Source organism: Balaenoptera borealis, assembly GCF_965194805.1.
Source record: "Balaenoptera borealis genome assembly, chromosome: X".
In the NCBI taxonomy this organism is placed as follows: Eukaryota; Metazoa; Chordata; class Mammalia; order Artiodactyla; family Balaenopteridae; genus Balaenoptera; species Balaenoptera borealis.
This window is the reverse complement of record NC_138881.1, coordinates 36113183-36133859: the sequence shown is the minus strand read 5'-3', so window position 1 is coordinate 36133859 and position 20677 is coordinate 36113183. Positions and strand designations below refer to the sequence as shown.

At 44.4% G+C, this 20677-nt stretch overlaps 1 protein-coding gene across 2 annotated transcripts in view; it reads right to left on the bottom strand.

Annotated features, from left to right (window-relative positions):
* The window catches only part of LOC309621167 (uncharacterized protein), a 142999-nt gene extending 122782 nt beyond the window's left edge, over positions 1-20217 (bottom strand). For both annotated transcript variants that reach the window (XR_014239780.1, XM_082378299.1), the window contains exon 1: positions 19356-20217. Coding sequence is in view for 1 of the 2 variants with exons in the window: in XM_082378299.1 (XP_082234425.1) it covers positions 19356-19516 (161 nt within the window). In the remaining variant the exon portion in view is untranslated. The remainder of the gene's footprint in view (positions 1-19355) is intronic.
* Positions 20218-20677: the final 460 nt, after the last annotated feature.

Here is a 20677-nt window from a genome sequence, read left to right as displayed (position 1 = left end):
TACTAGCACAAGGATAAACTGATCAACGGAAAAGAATAGAAAACCCGGAAGCAGACATACATTCAGATCATCATGACAGTGTGACTCTGGTGTACAGTGGGGAAAAAAATGATAGCCTTTTAAATAAATGGTACTGGGTTAATATTGTACCTAATGGAAAAAAAAAAAAGAATCTGGATCCCTATCTCGTACCATACATATAAATCGATTTTAGAAGAAGTGCAGATCTAAATATGAAAGATAAAATAATAAAGCTTTTAGAGGAAAACATCTTCATGACTTGGTGTGGGCAAAGACGTCTTTAACAGAACACAAAAAGGGCTATTGGACTATTTGAAATTAAAAGAATTAAAAGGCAACCTACAGATTGAGAGAAGATATTGTCAGTACATATATCGGAAAAAAGACTCATATCCAGGCTATATAAAGAACATTCACAAATTAGTAAGAAAAAGACATAAACAACACGAAAGAGAAACAGGCAAAAGTCTTGAGCAGACACTTCAGAAAAGAAGATATTCAAGTGGCAATTAAATACTTAAAAGGCATTCAACTTCATTAGGCATTAGGAAAATGCCAATTAAAACCACAATGAGATACAAGTATATTCCCACCAGAATGGCTAAAATGAAAAGAAGATGGAAAATACCAAGTACTAACAAAGATGTGGAGCACCCAGAACTCTCAAACCATTCTGTCGGAGTGTAAATTGGTACAACCACTCTGAAAAACTGTTTGGCAGAAAATACCAAAACTGAACATATGCATAGCCTATGGCCCAGTAGAAGTGTATACATAAGTTTGACAAAAGATGTGTACAAGAATTTTCATAGCAGCACTATTCCTTATCGCCCAAAACTGAAAACTCCCCAAATGCCCATTAAAAGTGGAATGAATGGGACTTCCCTGGTGGCTCAGTGGTTAAGAATCCGCCTGCCAATGCAGGGGACACGGGTTCAAGCCCTGGTCCTGGAAGATCCCACATGCTGTGGAGCAACTAAGCCCGTGCGCCACAACTACTGAGTCTGTGCTCTAGAGCCTGAGAGCCACAACTACTGAGCCCATGCACCATAACTACTGAAGCCCGCACGCATAGAGCCTGTGCTCCGCAACAAGAGAAGCCACTGCAATGAGAAGCCTGCGCACCGCAATGAAGAGTAGCCCCCGCTTGCCGCAACTAGAGAAAGCCTGTGTGCAGCAACGAAGATCCAACGCAGCCAAAAAATAAATAAAATTTTAAAAAAAACAACAACAGTGGAATGATTATGTAATGGAATACCGTACAGAAATAAGAATGAACAAACTGCAATTAGACACAACAATATGGATAAATTTTACAAACATAATATTGAGTGAAAAATGCCAGACACAAGTGAGAGCATAAAGTATGATTCCATTTGTATGAAGCAAAACAACAACAACAACAAAAAACAAAAGCAAAACTAATCTATGATAGGTAGTGATTGGAGGGCTTCTGGAGTGCAGGCAAGGGTCTGTTTCATGGTGTTTTCACTTGGAAATTCACCAAATCATTTATGATTTGAGAACTTTTATGTATGTATGCCATACTTTAAGAAAAAGTTCAAACAAATTCTAAATAAGAGATTTCTTTTTTCAAACTACTCATGTCAGAGCCAAGGCTTTGGAGATCACCTGTGTGGAGATGAGGAAAAAAACTGATATACCAAAGAGGAAAAAATTAAAACTGGGTCCCAATCCTTTGGATTAAGAACCTTTGATATTGTGATTTATAAGAAATGTATATCTTGTTTTTGCTTTTTTTTTTAGTTTAAATAAGTTGAATTTTTAAAAAAGAATACATTTTAATTTGTTTATAAATTCAGAAATAAATGTTGGAAGGATAAACAAACAATGACAATGACTATATGAGAACAGCGATTGCAAGGTAGAGTCTACTCGGATGTTAAATAAGTATGAGAAGGAGACAGTCACTTAATTATGTTCAAAAAATGATAAAGAAAGAAAGAGATAGAGAAAGGGAGAAAGGAAGGAAGAAAGAAAGAGAAAGAAAAAGAAGGGGGGAGGGAGAGAGAGAGAGGGAAGGAGGGAGGGAAGGAGGGAGGAAAGAAGGAAGGAAGGAAGGAAGAAAAGAGAAAGAAAGAAAAAGAAAGAAAGAAAAAGGAAGGAAGGAAGGAAGGGAAAGAAAGAGAAAAAGAAAGAAAGACTTGGTCATTCAGATGATCAAAATATATTTCTCATATATATTTGGTCTTCATAGTTTCTGGCTCACAGCTCCTAAAACACTTGGAATTTCCTGTGATAAGGACAATAAAGCTCTCTTTTGTGATGTTAATGAGGTGACTTTTCGAAAGCCGTTAGGTAACCAAAGGATGGGGGCTGGTTGCCAAAAGAAAAAACCAGATGATTAGAAGTTGCAACTTTAAGACCCACCGCGCCCCTCCCCCCACCTCTGGGGGGTGGGGAGGGGGGGAGGCGCTAGAGATTGAGTTCAGTTGCCAATGGCCAATGATTTAATCACTCCTGCCTATGTAATGAAGCCCCCATAAACACCCAAAAAGACGGTTCGGAGAGCTTCTGGGTTGGTGAACATGTGGAGACATGGGGGGAGTGGTGAGCCCAGAGAGGGCGTGGAAGCTCTGTGCCCTTTCCCCACACCTTGCCCTATGCCTCTCTTCCATCGGGCTGTTCTTGAGTTATATCCTTTTATCATAAACTGGTGATCTAGTAAGTAAAATGTTTCTCTGAGTTCGGTGAGCCGCTATAGCAAATTAATGGAACCTGAGCAGAAGGTCATTGGAAGCTCCAATCTGTCTGGTTGGTTAGAAGCACAGGTGACACCCTGGGCTTTTGAATGGCATCTGAAGTAGGTAAGGGGGGGCAGGAGAGGGAGGCTCAGGCAGTCTCGTGGGACTGAGCCCTTAACCCGTGGAATCTGATGCTGTTTCCTGGTAGACGGTGTCAGAATTGAGTTGAATGGTAGGACACCCAGATGGTGTTGCAGAGAATTGCTTGGTGTGGGGAAACAATCTCCACACATTTGGTGACCAGAAGTGTCAGAAGTGACGTGTTTTGTGTGAGTAGGAAAGGAGACTCACAGGGAAGACACACACAGTTGGGAAGAACTGGGTTTTTCCCAACACAGGTGGAAAGCTGAGGGTTTTTCCTATTTAGAACCAAAATGTGAACGTTAAAACCATAAAGTTAATAAAAGAAAATGTAGAAGAATATATTTGTGATCTATGGGCAGAGAAAGACTTCTTAAATAAAACTTCAAAGGCACAAACCTTAACACGAAAGAAGAAATGTGATTGTTTCAAAATCAATAGTTTCTGTTTATTGAAAGACACCACAAAGTGAATAGATAGCAAAAATGGAAGATGTTTGCAATCTCTAAAAGCAACAAGAGAGCCACATGTCAACGATACAAGAAATACCTGCAAATTAACAAGAAGAAAAACAGCACCCTCAATAGAAAACTGGGTGAAAAAAATACCTACAGGTGGTGTAGAGAAGAGGAACCCACTTGGAGAGGTGTTCAAAATCATTTGCAGCCAGGGAGATGCAAATTTTTAAAAATTAGATATCACTTTTTGTGCATTAGATTGCAAAAATTAGCTGCATGATGCCGAGTGTTATGGGGCTGCGGAGCTGTAAGAGCCTTCTGGCCCTGCTGGCAGGAATACAGACTGGTGTAGCCATTCTGGAGTATAATCTGGCACCTCTGACACAAATAAGTAAACACACAGAGAAAGACCCAGCAATTCCCCTCCTGGTATATATCCCGTGGCAACTCAGAGGTCCATAGGGTATATGTAGAAGGATGTTCAATGCAGTGTTTTTTGTGGTGGAGAGCAACGCTGGGTACTCAGCACTGTGGGGTTAGGTAAAACCTGGGGGCTGCCCACAGTGGAATAAACAGAAGCATTTAGTAGCAGTGGATCAGATGTACATTTAGCCACATGGGTGAATCTTAAAGCTTATGCTTAGTGAAAAGGCTAAGAAACAGAAGGAGATACGTAACGTAAATTTAATATACATAAATTTAAACTATATACATAAATGTACATAATGTATATAATAATGCAAAATATACCTAAATTTAAACTATATCAATGGGAGAATAAATTGTGGTATATTCATACAATATAAAGAAACAAACTATTGATACATGCAATAACATGCATGAGTCTCAAAAACACATTGAACACAAGCCAGACACAACAGAGTACGCACTATACGATTCTGTGTCTATTAAATTCTAGAACAGGTAAAACTAATATCTAGTTAGAAAAAGCAGATTCGTGTTGCTTAGGGCTGGGGTTGAGGGAGAGGAGTGGCTGCAAAAGGATACGAAGGAACTTTTTGTGGTGATGGAAATGATCAATATCTTGATTAAGGTGTGGTTAAATGGGTATATACATTTGTCAAAACTCATAGAACTGCACAGCTAAAATGGGTAAATTTTTTACATGTAAATCATACTCCCATGAAGCTGATTTTCAAAGTAAAAGAAACATACACATACCCAAAGCAATATACATATTCTAAGAGAAAATACAAATTAAATATTCACATTAAAAGAAAAGAATGAAATGGAGGTATTTGTAATGAGGTGGATGGAGTTAGAGTCCGCCATACAGAGTGAAGTAAGTCAGAAAGAGAAAAACAAATACAGTATGCTAACACATATATACGGAATCTAAGGAAAAAAAAAAAGCCATGAAGAACCTAGTGGCAAGACGGGAATAAAGACACAGACCTACTAGAGAATGGACTTGAGGATATGGGGAGGGGGTGGGGTGAGATGTGACAGGGTGAGAGAGTGTCATGGACATATATACACTACCAAATGTAAAATAGATAGCTAGTGGGAAGCAGCCGCATAGCACAGGGAGATCAGCTCGGTGCTTTGTGACCACCTAGAGGGGTGGGATGGGGAGGGTGGGAGGGAGGGAGATGCAAGAGGGAAGAGATATGGGAACATATTGTATATGTATAACTGATTAACTTTGTTATAAAGCAGAAGCTAACACACCATTGTAAGGCAATTATACTTCAATAAAGATGTTTAAAAAAAAAAAAAAAAAAAGAAAAGAATGAAGGGCTTCCCTGGTGGCACAGTGGTTAAGAATCCGCCTGCCAATGCAGGGTACACGGGTTCGAGCCCTGGTCCAGGACGATCCCACATGCCGCAGAGCAACTAAGCCCGTGCACCACAACTACTAAGCCTGTGCTCTAGAGCCTGTGAGCCACAACTACTGAACCCTCGTGCCACAACTACTGAAGCCCTGGTCCAGGAAGAGCCCTGGTCCAGGAAGCCCCCTGGTCCAGGAAGATCCCACATGCCGCAGAGCAACTAAGCCCGTGCACCACAACTACTGAGCCTGCGCTCTAGAGCCTGTGAGCCACAACTACTGAACCCTCGTGCCACAACTACTGAAGCCTTCACACCTAGAGCCCATGCTCCGCAACAGAAGCCACTGCAATGAGAAGCCCACTCGCCACAACTAGGGAAAGCCCGCTCGCAGCAACAAAGACCCAATACGGCCAAAAATAAATAAATAAATAAATTTATAAAAAAAAAAAAGAAAAGAAAGATTCACCATAGAGAGGGGCAAATAATGAAAGTGAGGTATGCAAGTTAAAACAAATTGATAAATTTAAAACAATAATAACAAAAACACTTGGCCCACAAGTGCGTGGGGGGAGGGAGGAACTGGGAGTTTGGGATTAGCAGATGCAAACTATTATATAGAGAACGGATAAACAACAAGGTCCTACTGTATAGCCCAGGGAACTATGTTCAATAGCCTGTGATAAACCAGAACGGAAAAGAATATATAAAAAAAGAATGTATATATGTATAACTGAATCACTGTGCCGTACACCAGAAACACAACACTGTAAATCAACTATACGTCAATAAAATAAATTAAAAAACAAACAAACACTTGGCCCAGTCCCTCTGAATAAGTTACAACAAGGATTCAATGTCTTGGACCAGTCAAGGTAATGTGAACAGCTGCCAGCTTCACAGCTGCCACTACTGTCACTGCCGCCACTACCAACTTTATTGTCCCCACCACTACCACCACCATCTCATCCATCCCCACCATCTCTGGCGGCACTGTTTCATAGCGAGTAACAACTATATGCCAGATGCAGCGCTAGACATATATATATATATATATATATATATATATATATATATATATATATATATATATATATATATATATAATCTTTAGTTCTTAACCCCAAAAGGTGGATAGTGTAATTCTCATTTTGACATGGGAAAATTGCTAATCAGAGGGATTGTCTAGTCACCCTAGAACACAGCTAGTAAAGAAAAGTTTCGAGTTCCCACCTGGCTGGCCATAAAGCCCGTGCTCGTTTAACCCCTGGCCCCTCGGCCCTGCCATCACTTCCTGACCCCAGCCTGGTGGATTTGAGGATCATGATGTCTCAGGTATGTCATGAACCTTCCCTCCATTCTCTTGAATCTTCCAGATGGGCACAGGCATGGCCAGGCCACAGGGCTGGAATAACGGGGCTGGTTTTGCAAAGGTGGGGTGGGAGCCACCCCTGCCCTGAGTTCCCACCAGCAGGTTCTCCAGCCTTTGACCCAAAGGCTGCTCCTTTAATTGCTGCACCTCCTGGGGCTGGGACATCACTAACAGGGCCTAGCCATGGGTCACTCTGCGTGCCCAGAGTTCAGGTTCATCAAGAGGTTCTGTTACATCAACCTGCATGCGTCTCAGAACATATGTAGATCCTAAGCATCAAAGCCCTCCCCATGCTGGATCCCATCTCTGATGGTTCCATTTCTAAATAAGGTCCAAGCCCTCTTGAAACAGGAGGGAAGAGGGCAAGGCACAACTTTTAAAAGAATGACTTGGTCACTGAGGATATGATATAACTGGTTAAAACTGATTAGGTCCAAGATGGCAGAAGAACTGACTTCCAGTGGACCTTGAGCCTCATTATACGCTCATTGTAATGCATTAGCATATGCTAAATGACACACAGGCACCATGACAGTTCCGAGGCTGACCATAAAAGGCCAAAAACTGGGCAGTAGCCCAATTCCTGGAAATCCCCGCCCCTTCCCCCAAATAGTTGGAATAATCCTCCCCACTCATTAGCCTATGAAATTACCCAGCCCATAAAAACTAACCACCCCATATTTCAGGGCCTCTCGCCTTCCGAGATGGCCCACACTCAGTCTGTGGAGTGTGTTTCTTCCAGGGCTGTTCTCGCCTTTTGAGACAGACCGCATTCTGTCTATGGAATGTGTATCCTCTCTCAATAAATCCACTTCTTACCTATCACTTTGTCTCTCACTGATTCTTTCTGTAACGAGACATCAAGAACCTGAGCTTCATTAAGTCCTGAGACCAGGTGTGCGATTTCAATTAAAAGACGGTGGGTTCAAGTCCCAAATCTGGGTTTCGGCTGGGTTCGAGTCCCACCCTGTGGGTTCAAGCCCCAGTCTGTCGTGCGGTTTCACTCTGACTCTAAGCCCAGAGTCCTTCACTTTACCTAACAACTACTTCACTATGATGAGGATCACGATTTCCAGGACACAGACTGAAACCAAACAGCAGGTCCAAGAGGGAGGGGATATATGTACACATATAGCTGATTCACTTCGTTGTACAGCAGAAACTAACACATTGTAAAGCAAGTATACTCCAATTAAAAAAAAAAAAAGGGCATAGGCCTTGAAGCCAGAGGTGAGAAGTCCCAGCTGAGTAGCCCTGGGTGAGTGGAAAATGAGATCAGCCATCAGTGCAAAAAGAAAATGAAGGCTGTGAGCAAACACATCCCATTCAGGGGAACTATTTAGAAGAGGAAAGCAAAATGGCATTGCCATTATGAAAACTCAAACATAATCAGCTACTTGGGGGGTCTGTTAAAGAAAGAATGTGCTGGCAGAAGGGGTTTACTCTGCAGCATTTATAAAAGGGGAAGCTCAGAGAGGCCACACGTGGCTTGGGACCAGCACTGCTCAGGGAAGTGGACCCCCTGACCTTCAGAACACTTGCGTTTGTCTGAGCAGGCAGAAGGAAATGGATGAGTCCAGCACGGAGCCTAGAACTATCTCACCCTCCCGCCGTGACTGATCTACACCCACCAAGCTGAATCCTGCCCCGTTTGACTTTCCTTCTGGCTTTGCCTAGAAGTCAGTTCACCAGATTTAGCAAATAAAATACAAGTACTTATACTAAAAAATTATTTGTTGTCGATCTGAAATGCTAATTGAACTGGGCATCCTGTAGTTTATATGGTAACTCAAACTACACAGCGGGTTGGCTGACAGTTGAGTGAAAGAACCTCCCATGTTTTCACAAAAGTGCCCAGACCGTGCTGGCCGACCCCGCATCTCATCGGCACACTTCACACATGCTGCAGTTGCCTGTTTATCTTTTGCCTCCAGGCCACGAGTTCCTTCAGAGCAAGGACGGTGCCTGATCCACCACCAAATCCTGGAGGCGCCTGGTATAAACAGAACTTTTTATAATGTCTGCATTTTATTTTTGAAATATTTCCACCTGAATAGTGTGACGTTATGTCTGTGTTAGTTAAAACTTCAATTCTGGAGGTAGTCATTTGCCCTCCATCGAAAATCCCCTCTCCAGCTAGTCAGCTAGCTTTGCATCAGAAAGGCTATATCTAAATGCAAGATCACAAGGGCTTCATCAATACCTGAGGCTTCGCTAATTAGCAAAGTGAAAGTCAGAAATACATTTTCATTGATGAAACTGGTGCCTTGTTAATTAGCATGACGGATGTTAGAAATAGGCTCTTGCTGGTGAAATTAAAGGGATTCAGGATCTATGGATTTGCTTACGTATGTTTGAGATACTCTCCACCTTTACATGAACAGGTTTTCAGAATCTAGGAAGACCTGTAGGCTGCACCTTAGAGATGGCACCTGAGGCTTGGTCCAACTGTTAGTTTTGGAGGATTTCTGGTACCCTGATGCTTCTGGAATGTTGCATCTGCCTCTAATGGACCTTTCATGCAAAGAGTAGGCTGAGAGCTGGGGCTTCTCAAGCCTAGAGAATAGGTTGCAGGGACTTTTTTGTGCCTGGTTGCTAATGAATGCCTGTTTAATAAACGTTTCCGTGAACTTCCCTGGTGGCGCAGTGGTTAAGAATCGGCCTGCCAAGGCAGGGGACAGGGGTTCGATCCCTGGTCCGGGAAGATCCCACATACCGTGCAGCAACTAAGCCCCTGCGCCACAACTACTGAGCCCGCGAACCACAACTACTGAAGCCTGTGCACCTAGAGCTCGTGCTCTGCAACAAGAGAAGCCACCGCAATGAGAAGCCCGCGCACCGCAACAAAGAGTAGCCCCCGCTCGCCGCAACTAGAGAAAGCCTGCGCACAGCAACGAAGACCCAATGCAGCCAAAAATAAATAAACAAATAAATTTTAAAAATAACAAATAAACGTCTCCATGTGTGATGTTTGGGCAGAGACTTGCTTTTGTGTGAACTGGTAGTGAGGTTATGGGGAGGCGCTTAGCTCACCCTCACTCAACCTCAAACTTTTCGGAGATGTGTCAGTTATTAAGATATTGTGTCTCAGCTCCAAACCCACCCTTCTTTATGATGCCGGGGCTCTGCAGACCACGTTTCTGCATTGCCAGCTGCTCCTTGTTAGGCTCTGCCCGTAGGAGGTGCTAGAGGAAGACTCACAGCTAGAGGACGAGGAAGGGAATTGTTTCTTTCTTCCTTTGGGCATCTGCTGGCTTCCTGTTCGCTTCCTGACCCTGTGAGCTGCATCGTCCATGTTTCTTCACTCCGGCAGCAGCAGTTTCTTCCTGTAGCAGCAGCTGAATCCAGTTTGCAGTTTGCCTGACATCCACAGAACCGGCCAGCATCCCCTCCTCAGAGGTCTGGGTCCGAGCTCCATCAGATTGCCTTTCTGAGCTCAGAGACATCAAAATCAGCTGGCTAGCATGCCCCCCTCAGGGATCTGGGTCCCACCTCTATGGGCCGCCTCCTCTGAGCTCAGACACCAGCACCAGCCAGCAGGTGCCCTTTCCTCAAGCATCTGAATTTTAGCCCCATGTGATCCCCACTCCAAGCTTCTAGGTTTTAATCATTCCAGCTTTCTCCTTGTTCCCCCAGGAGTGGTAGTTACCGCCTGAAATTACAACCTCCGTGATGCCTTAGAGCTCCCTTTTTGCTTTTTTGGTTCTTTGGTGACTAGTTAATAATTCCTTATACAGGCACACCTTGGAGATATTATTGCAGGTTCGGTTCCAGACCATTGCAATAAAGTGAATATTGCAATAAAATGAGTCACATGAAGTTTTTTGTTTCCCAGTGCATATAAAAGTTATATTACACTATACTGTAGTCTATTAAACATGCAATAGCATTATGTCTAAAAAAATAATGTACACACTTTAATTAAAAATAACTTTATGGCTCAAAAATGCTAACCATCATCTGAGCCTTCAACGGGTGGTAGCAGGAACATCAAAGATCACTGATCACAGATCACCATAACAACTATAGTAACAGTGAAAAAATTTGAAATATTGCAAGAATTACCAAAATGTGACACAGAGACACGAAGTGAGCAAATGCTGTTGGAAAAATGGAGCCGATAGACTTGCTAGAACAGGGTTGCCACAAACCTTCAATTTGTTAAAAACGCAATAAAGCGAAGCTCAATAAAATGAGGTATGCCTGTATCTAGCTAACAATTCTCTATATTAAATTTCTCTCTGTTAAAATAACCAGTGTGATTTTTGTCTCTGGCCTGAAGGCTATGTAACCTTTCAGAAAGAACTTTCGGGTTATGCATGACCAAACTGCCTTAGGTCAGCACTCAGATATTCATGGAATAAATAAATGAGTAAATGACTGGATTTCTCACTGTAAATTAATAATAACTTTCCAGGTTTTTTATACCAATCTCCAGTGATTTTAATTACCGTGAGTCAGTCCCCTGAGCCCTCCTGCTTGTGAAGGAGAGTAACAATCAGACCTAAAAAGAATAAGATACCAAAAGTTTAAAGGAATAAGAAGTGCAGGAAGCCAGGGCCACAGCAGAGGTAAGTGGACCCACCACAGTCCTCTTCCGGCGATTTTCAGTTGATTCAACTGATTCAGCTCTGCACTGGCAGCTTCTCACCTAACCTAAAAGTCCGCTTCCCTCTGGCCCAGACGTCCTGCTTTTCTTTGATCTCACTCTTCTCTAAGCTCAGAACCATCTGGGCTCTTTTGGGGGAAGCAGAGAGGCACCTTTATTCACCAACCCTCCACCCCATCCACACACACAAAGTTGACATCCTCAGAAGGCATCACTCATTCAAGGGAACACGTTGGTGGCTGAGAGGCTGCCCAACTGGCCTCAGGATCAAAACGATCATTCCAGAGCCGGCTAAGACCCTAGTGCATGCCTTGACTTCTGCCTTGTTCCCAGACAGCCATGGTTCAGTCTTGATCCTCTGCATTAGTGGACATTCTATCTTCCATCCCTTTGGCAACGGTGATTTAGGTGGGTTATACACTGGGCCTTGAGCTGAAGTCTGGAGATACGAAGTTGCTTCCATGGAGCTCACGGCAAGAGCAAAGATGATTGTAACAATGGCCAGAGAGGCACAGAGGAAGAGCAGCCATCGTGCTCTGGAAGGGGTGAGGAAGTCATAAAAACTGCTTGCTCTTTACTAAGAATCATTGTTGCCAATGTCAATGTTGGCCCCGGCTTCCTCTGGATACTTCTGTACTGTTTGGGGGCGCCCACTGGCTTCAGTGAGCTTCTGTTACCAATAAGGAACACTTGTCTGTTCTTTAGAGTTCCTGCCCCGGGCTCCTGGAGCAGCTTTATTCAGGAGAGCTGGAAATGGCTGGAAATGTATCTCTCCCAAGGGCAGGGCGGCCTCTGCCCAGGACTGATGGGTGGGGGGAGTATGATAGCCCAGCTCCCTCACCATGGGTGGGACCACCCCGGGGTGTAGCACGCTCCGGAGCCCCAGCCCCAGGGTCAGGCTGAATGGAGCCGCAGGACTTTATCTGAAATGGACCCCTGGCTTCTTCCCCCAACCTAAGCTGCCCAATCATCCGTGTCTGTCCCTGGGGGCTGGGGGCCTCCTTTGTTTCCCTCCCTAGGTGTCCATCCAGTGCCCGCAGGGAGCGTGAAGGGCCTTTGTTCTCAACGCATGTATTCAGCGGCAGCTCTTCTGAAGCCACTGTGTTGCCAGCCTACTTGTGTCAACTGAGGGAGGAACTCTCAAATTCCTCATGGATCCTGCCCTGACACCCGCCTTCCCTGTCCACCGGCCCCTTTCACCAGGCAGCTCTCAGCAGAAGGGGGGCCCCCCGACAGACTCCCCCCTCCCCGTGCAGCGCCTACCCTCATCCGGCATCTGCAAGTGAAACCGTGCAACTCAGATTGGGACTTGAACCCATGGTTTTTTCATTGAGATCGCACACCTGGTCTCAGGACTTAATAAAGCTGGATTTTTGATGTCTCGTCGCAGAAAGAACTCAGTGGGAGACAAAGTGATAGGTAAGAAGTGGATTTATTTAGAGAGAAATACATTCCACAGACCGAGTGTGGGCCATCTCAGAAGGCGAGAGAGCTCCGAATATGGGGTGGTGTTTATGGGCTGGGTAAGTTCATAGGCTAATGAGTGGGAGGATTATTCCAATTATTTCTGGGAAGAGGCCCACTTTTTGGCCTTTTATGGTCAGCCTCAGAACTGTCACGGTGCCTGTGGGTGTGTCATTTTGCATATGCTAATGTATTACAATGAGCATATAATGAGGCTCAAGGTCCATTGGAAGTCGAATCTTCCACTATCTTGGACCTAGCCGGTTCTAACCAGTTTTTGTCATGTCCTATGGCTGTCATTCTTTTAAAGGTTGTGCCCTGCCCCCTTCCCTCCTGTTTCACAAGCACTGGGGGCCCTCCACCAGCAACCACTCCCTTCCAAGCCCTCACTCCTGAACCTCTCTCAGCCTTTCCCCCTCAACTATTTCACCTGCGCAGATGACTCCGGAGCAAATCTCACATATTTAATTCAGCTTCAGGTACTGAGGGCCATTACTGTTCCCAGGAAATAGTCAACAGGGATCTTCAGCATCTGAACCCAAATACCAGATAATTCCTGGAGCAGATGTTGTGCAGCCCATATCCCCGTGACCCACCCAGAGGGATGTCATCTGCTGACATCCCTGTGCTTGCCAGTGGCTTCTGACTTACAGTTTCCACTTCAAAGCTGTGTGACCTTGGGCAATTCCCTGTATTTTTCTAAACTTTGGAGTCCTCATCTGAAAAATGGGAATAAAAACACCTACCCTACCTCTCCACCAGGCTACTTTCTACTAAAGCATACCTTTGTACTCAGTCACCAGGTGTGGGCTGCCTGGGAAAGGCATGACCTGCAGCAAGGTGGCTCTCTGTACTGAGACAGCTGGGGGCTGTCTGCTCGTCATATACCCACATACCTAGGGACGGGCAACAAGAACTTCCTTGAAGGTGGATCTGGGCACACATCTCTGTGTCTACCACAAGAGGGATAGGGGATAATACCAGAAGAGTGGTCCTCCTGAAACTGAGCAGGACCCTGTGGGGCTCCTGGACATGGAAGCCTTTCCGTGTCCCCCGTTCCTTGTTTGTAGGGAAGAGACTCCAGCCTCCATGACCTTCCCTGAGTCCCAAAGGGCAGATTCAAACAGTTGCTAATCAGGGAAGGGAGGGGATGCAGAGACAAGGGAGAAGCAGTCAAGAAACAATAGTGCAGGGGCTTCCCTGGTGGCGCAGTGGTTGGGAATCTGCCTGCTAATGCAGGGGACACGGGTTCGAGCCCTGGTCTGGGAAGATCCCACATGCCGCGGAGCAGCTGGGCCCGTGAGCCACAATTACTGAGCCTGCGCGTCTGGAGCCTGTGCTCCCCAACAAGAGAGGCCGCGATAGTGAGAGGCCCGCGCACCGCGATGAAGAGTGGCCCCCACTTGCCACAACTAGAGAAAGCCCTCGCACAGAAACGAAGACCCAACACAGCCATAAATAAATAAACAAACAAAAAAAAAAGAACTAATCTACCACAGAAGTCTTTTAAAAAAAAGAAAAAAGAAAAAAAGAAACAATAGTGCAGCGATTAAAGCGGGGCTCTGGTTCTGCCTCAAGGGATACACATAACAATTTCTTTGAGCTCTTTACAGAACTAAAACCCCCAACAAATGGAAGATGTTAGCATTCTTCATTCCAGAGGAGACCACCTGAGACCAGATTAAAGGAACCAGAGAAGCTCATCAAGAGACTACCTGAGGCCAGATTAAAGGAGTGCAGGCCCTGCACACACCCTAATCTTACCAGCAACCCCGCCCTTGAACCATTGCTATAAAACTCCTCACCAAATCCTCCTGGGTTCGGACACGCAGTTTTTCAGGGCCCACACACGAGGCCACTGTGTCCCCCTTTGCCTGGCAAAGCAATAAAGCTATTCTTTTCTACTTCACCCAAAACTCTGTCTCCGAGATTTGATTTAGCACCGGTGCACAGAGGCCGAGTTTTCGGCATCACTCCCAACCATTACTTAATTCTGTTATTCATTTAGACAGAGTGGGCCAGTCGACAAGTTTTTATCAAGGACCTTCTCTATGCAAGGGATTAAACTAGGTGCTGTGGAAAGATAACTCAAACAAGACATGGTACCACCATGGTTTATATTCCCTCAGAAGCAGATCCTGAGATAAGAGGTGAGTGCTAGCTAAACGGTTTACTTGGGAGGTTCAAGGAACAGCACAAGTGAGACAGGGAAGGGAAGTCAGCCAATGAAGGGTGGGCTTTACTGGCTACCACAGGGAAAACTCAGGATGATGGTATAGAGCACACGTCTCAGCGTTATCCCACCCAAGGGGCAAGGGAATTGGGGTATTTATACACTAGCTCCCATCTTTCATTGGTTGAGAGCTGTGCTCAGGAGCCATTGTCAGTCCCTGGCATTTTCAGCCTGCCCTGTGCTGCCGGGCACAGAAATGGTAATTGCTGAGAGGATATGGGGCGGGGCAGGGCAGGGAACACGGGCTGTGGGTGCTACACTCACATCAAGCACTTTACAGTATTGAGGGGAAGACTGACCATCAGAAAACAGCCTGACAAGTTCAATGACAGAGGTATGCTTGGAACACAAAACAGAAGTCCCTAATCTGAGAGGCCTCCTCAAGGAAGTAGCCTAACACATGAACTGAGTCTCAAAAAGCAGCAAAGCGTTGGCCTAGAAGAAGGGGCTGGGAAGGAGCCCCTGAGGCTGCGACAGATGGGCTGCTTCAGGGGTTTTCAAGTCATCCAGTGTAGCTGGAGCATAGCCAGCATGTGAAAGAAGAAGAATAGGGGGATGAGGCAGGGAGAGAAACTGGTGCTAGATCATTCAGAGCCTGAATGTGACTTTCTACTTCCTATGGAAGGATTGGGCAGACTTGCTAGGATTTTAAGCACAGGTAGGTCATGAATCTGATATACTTTCTAGAGAAATCACTGTGGCTGCAGAGCAGAGAATAGATTTGAGGGGACAGGACTGAGGGCAGGGGGCAGGGAGCCCAGGAGAGAAATTACAAAGGTTGAAAACAGAGAGGTGGCAATGGAGAAAGAGAAGGCAATAGAATCAAGAGAGATGAAGAATGCACAAGGCTTAATGGCAAACAGCATGAGGAGCCCTCGAGAGGCATCTATACCAGTCATAGGTTCCCACCCAGAGTTTTAATCCATTCAATACCTCTGAACTTTCTACCACGCCTGGAAGGACTTTTTACTTGGAACCAGGATACAACAAGGAGATGTCTGTAAGTTTTACCACGAGATCACAAGCATAAACTGTGAGTGGGTAATTGAGATGCAAGTACCAAGTCTGTGTTATTACCCTGAGAACATTCCAGGACCAAAGTCAGACAGAGGGCCCCAAAGTCTTGATTTAAATCCATTTTCAATGAGAAGATTCACCACCACGTATTTTTTTCAAGGCACACAAAATGTTAGCAGATTGCTAGCAGGTTAAAGGTAATCTTTCCAATTGGATTTCCCTGTGTCATATTAAACAAAAATTTTTTAATTGAAGTATAATTGACATATAACATTATATTAGTTTCATGTGTACAACATAATGATTCAAAATTTGTACATATTGCAAACTGATCACTACAATAAGTCTAGTTACCATCCATCACCAAACACAATTACAAAAAAAATTTCTTTCTTGGGAGGAGGACTTTTAAGATTTACTCTGTTAGCAACTTTCAAGTATACAGTACAGTATTATTAACTATAGCCACCATACTGTACATTACATACCCATGATGTAATGATTTATTTATTTTATAACTGGAAGTTCGTACCTTTTGACCCCCTTCACCCATTTCGCCCTCCCCCACCCCCCATCTCTGCCAACCACCAATCTGTTCTCTGTATCTATGAGCTTGGGTTTGTTTTTGGTTTTAATCCCACATATAAGTGATATCATACAGTATTTGTCTTTCTCTGACTTATTTCACTTAGCATAATGCCCTCAAGGTCCATCCATGTTGCTGCAAATGGCAAGATTTCCTTCTTTTAATGGCTGGGCAATATTCCATTGTGTGTGTGTGTGTGTGTGTGTGTGTATATAACAATGTATCCATTTAACAATTTCTTTATCCATTCATTCATCAACGGACACTTAAGCCGTTTCCATGTGTTGGCTACTGTAAATAATGCTGCAGTGAACATGGGGTTGCATATAAATTTTCAAAATAGCGTTTTCATTTTTTTTCAGATAAATATCCAAAAGTGGAATTGCTGCATCATATGGTAGCTCTATTTTTAGTTTTTTGAGGAACCCCCATGCTGTTCTCCATAGTGGCTGCACTAATTTACATTCCCACCAACAGTGCACGAGGGTTCCCTTTTGTCCACATCCTCGCACTGTATCATTTTCAGCTCCTTTTTCCTCCATTGACTTTTTGATCCTCATACCTTGCCTAAAGTACGCTGTTTTGGTTGCTGTTGCGCTTGTTTTTTCCTAACAGGCACCAAAGCAACCCATGTCTCATTCAGATAAGGTAGGAAGCAAAGATGGTCATGGTGCAAAGTGTTCCTGTCTCTCCAATTGCAATGGTGTCTCCAGTAGACTCTGATGTATTGTTAAGATCAAGGCCTCAGGGGCTTCCCTGGTGGCGCAGTGGTTGGGAGTCCACCTGCAAATGCAGGGGACACGGGTTCGAGCCCTGGTCCGGGAGGATCCCACATGCCCCGGAGCAACTGGGCCCGTGCGCCATGGCTACTGAACCTGAGCTCCAGACCCCGCGAGCCACAGCTACTGAAGCCCGCGTGCCTAGAGCCCGTGCTCCGCAACAAGAGGAGCCAACCCAATGAGAGGCCCACGCACCGCAACGGCAGCCCCCTCTCGCCGCAGCTAGAGAAAAGCCCCCGCGCAGCAACAAAGACCCAACACAGCCAAAAAAATAAATTAATTAAACAAATTTAAAAAATAAAAAAGAAATAATTCCTCTCCTCCTTAAAAAAAAAAAAAAAAAGATCAAGGCCTCAAAGATAGACATTACCTGGACGTTGTATACACCCTTTCTATGTATAGCCCATTGGCCAGAACTTAATTATATGGCTGTATCTAGCTGCAAGGAAAGTTGAGAAATGTAATTTTCATTTCTAGTGGTCATATATCTAGCTGAAAAATGAGGCTTTTTTTTAACGAGGACAAAAGAAGGGACATTGTGGGGCACCTGGAGGTCTCTGCTGTGTTAGCTAGCTATTGCTACCTAAAAAACCACCCCAAAACTTAGTAGCCTAAAACAACTACCATTTTTTTTCTCACGATTCTCTGGATCAGGAATTTGGGGTGGGGGGTGGGGGTGGGGGTGGGAGTATGACTCATCTCTGCTCTGCACGATGTTGGCTGGGGCTGGAGAACCCACATGGCTCAGCTGGGGTGGATCAAATGCCTGAGGGCCCACTAGGATGTCTGGGCCTCTGTCTTCTCATGGTATTGGCAAGAGTCACTAATATGTCTGGGGGCTTCGTTCTCCTCCAAGTGGTTTCTCTCTCCAGCAGGATAGCCTGGGCTTTACATGGTAGCTGGAAATCCCTCCCCAAGCAAAATGGAAGCTACAAGTCCCCTTGAGGCCTGGTAATTCCACCTTTTGATGGAAGCAGCTAAAGATACTCTGCAAAGGGAAGTGAACCCTGGGAGACATGATTCTTTGGAAGCCGTGTTTTAGAATCTACCACCATATGATCCTGCAATCCCACTCCTGGGCATATATCCAAAGAAAACCATAATTCAAAAAGACACACGTGGGCTTCCCTGCTGGCGCAGTGGTTAAGAATCCACCTGCCAATGCATGGGACACAGGTTCGAACCCTGGTCTAGGAAGATCCCACATGCCGCGGAGCAACTAAGCCCGTGCGCCACAACTACTGAGCCTACGCTCTAGAGCCCGCGAGCCACAACTACTGAAGCCCGCGTGCCTAGAGCCCGTGCTCCTCAACAAGAGAAGCCACTGCAGTGAGAAGCCCGCTCGCCACAGCTAGAGGAAGCCCGTGCACAGCAATGAAGACCCAACGCAGCCAAAAAAATAATAAATAAATAAAATAAATTTTAAAAAACAAAAAAACAAAAAGACACACACACCACAATGCTCATCACAGCACTATTCACAACAGCCAGGACATGGAAACCACCTAAATGTCCGTCGACAGATGAATGGATAAAGAAGATGTGGTCCACATATATAATGGAATACTACTCAGCCATGAAAAAGAATGAAATAATGCCATTTGCAGCAACATGGATGGACCTCAAGATTATCATACTAAGTGAAGTAAGTCAGACAGAGAAAGACAAATATCATATGATATATTTATATGTGGAATCTAAAAAAAGACAATGATACAAATGAACTTACATACAAAACAGAAATAGACCCCCAGACATAGAAAACAAACTTAAGGTTATCAAAGGGGAAGGGCAGGTAGGGATAAATTAGGAGTTTTGGATTATCAGATACACACTCCTATATACAAAATAGATAACCAACAAGGACCTACTGTATAGCACAGAGAACTATACTCAATATTTTGCAATAAGCTATAAGGGAAAAGAATCTGAAGAAGAATATATCAATATATATACACATATACACATATATATATAACTGAATCACTTTGCTATACACCTGAACTAACACAACATTGTAAATCAACTATACTTCAATTTTAAAAATTTAAAAATAAAAAATAAATTTAAAAAAACAATCTACCACACCCTGCAATTGGGGGTGTACTAGTCTACCTGAGTTGCCTTAAGATAATACCACCGACTGGGTGGCCTAAACAACAGAAACTTATTTTCTCACCGTTCTGGAGTCTGCAAGTCCAAGATCAAGAAGCTGGCAGGGTTGGTTTTTCTTGAGACCTCTCTCCTTGGCTTCCAGATGGCCACCTTCTCATCATGTCCACACTTGGTCTTTCCTCTTGTGATATTGTGATCTAAAATAAATATATATTTGGTCTTCATCCCTGTTTCTGGCACAGAGCTCCTAAAACTATTGGAGTTTCCTAAGTGTTGAGAGCAATAAAGGCATCTTTTGTTATGTTAACGAGGTGACTTTTGGAAAGCACACAGGTAACCTGAGGATGAGGGCCGGTTGCCAGGGGACCCAACCATATGATCTGAGGATTGGAACTTTCAGTCCCTCCCCATACCCCAACTTCCGGGAAGGGGAGAGAGGCTGGAGGGTTAATCGATTGCCAATGGCCAATGATTTAATCAATAGTGCGTAGGTAGTGAAGCCTCCATAAAAACCCAAAAGGATGGGATTTGGAGGACTTTCAGGTTGGTGAACCAGAATGTTTCCACTTGCCCGCCGTGCTGGGCCCCAAACTCCAAGAGGACAGAAGCTCCTTTGTTCAGGACCTCGCCCTGTGTATCTCCTCTTCATCTGGTTGTTGATTTGTATCCTTTAATATCCTTTGTAATAAACCAGTAACCTGAGCTCTGTGAGCCACTCTAGCAAATTAATTGAACCCAAGGAGGGGGTCGCTGGAACCTCCAATCTGTAGCCTGTCAGTCAGAAGCACAGGTGATAACCTGGGCTTGTGAATGCAGTCTAAAATTGAGGGGGTAGGGCAGGAAGTCTTGTAGGACTGAGCCCTTAACCTGTGGGATCTGATGCTATCTCTGGGTAGATAGTGTCAGAATTGAGTTGAATGGTAGGACACCCAGCTGGTGTCCCAGAATTAATTGGTGGTGTGGGAAAAAAAAACCCATACATTGTAATTGGTGACCAAAATCCTTACCTCTGTGCTCACACATCCCTGGTGTCTCTTCCTCTTCTAAGGACACCAGTCAGATTGGATTAGGGCTCCATCCTTACACTTTATTTAAACTTAATCGCCTCTTTAAAGGCCCTATCTCCAAATACAGTCACATTGGGGGGTTTCAACATATGAATTTTGGGAGGACATAATTCAGTCGATAACAGGGGGTAATATATTAAGTTTGATCAGTCATTTACACCATTTACCACTGCTTATAAGCTAGTCTTACAGAGACTGAGAATTTTCTTTTGAATTCCACCATGTAAATACTGGTGCCTTGGTTTGGTTATATATGCATATATCAGGGATCTGAAAGAAACCAGGAATTTAACAAAACATTAATTCTTGCACTTTTCCT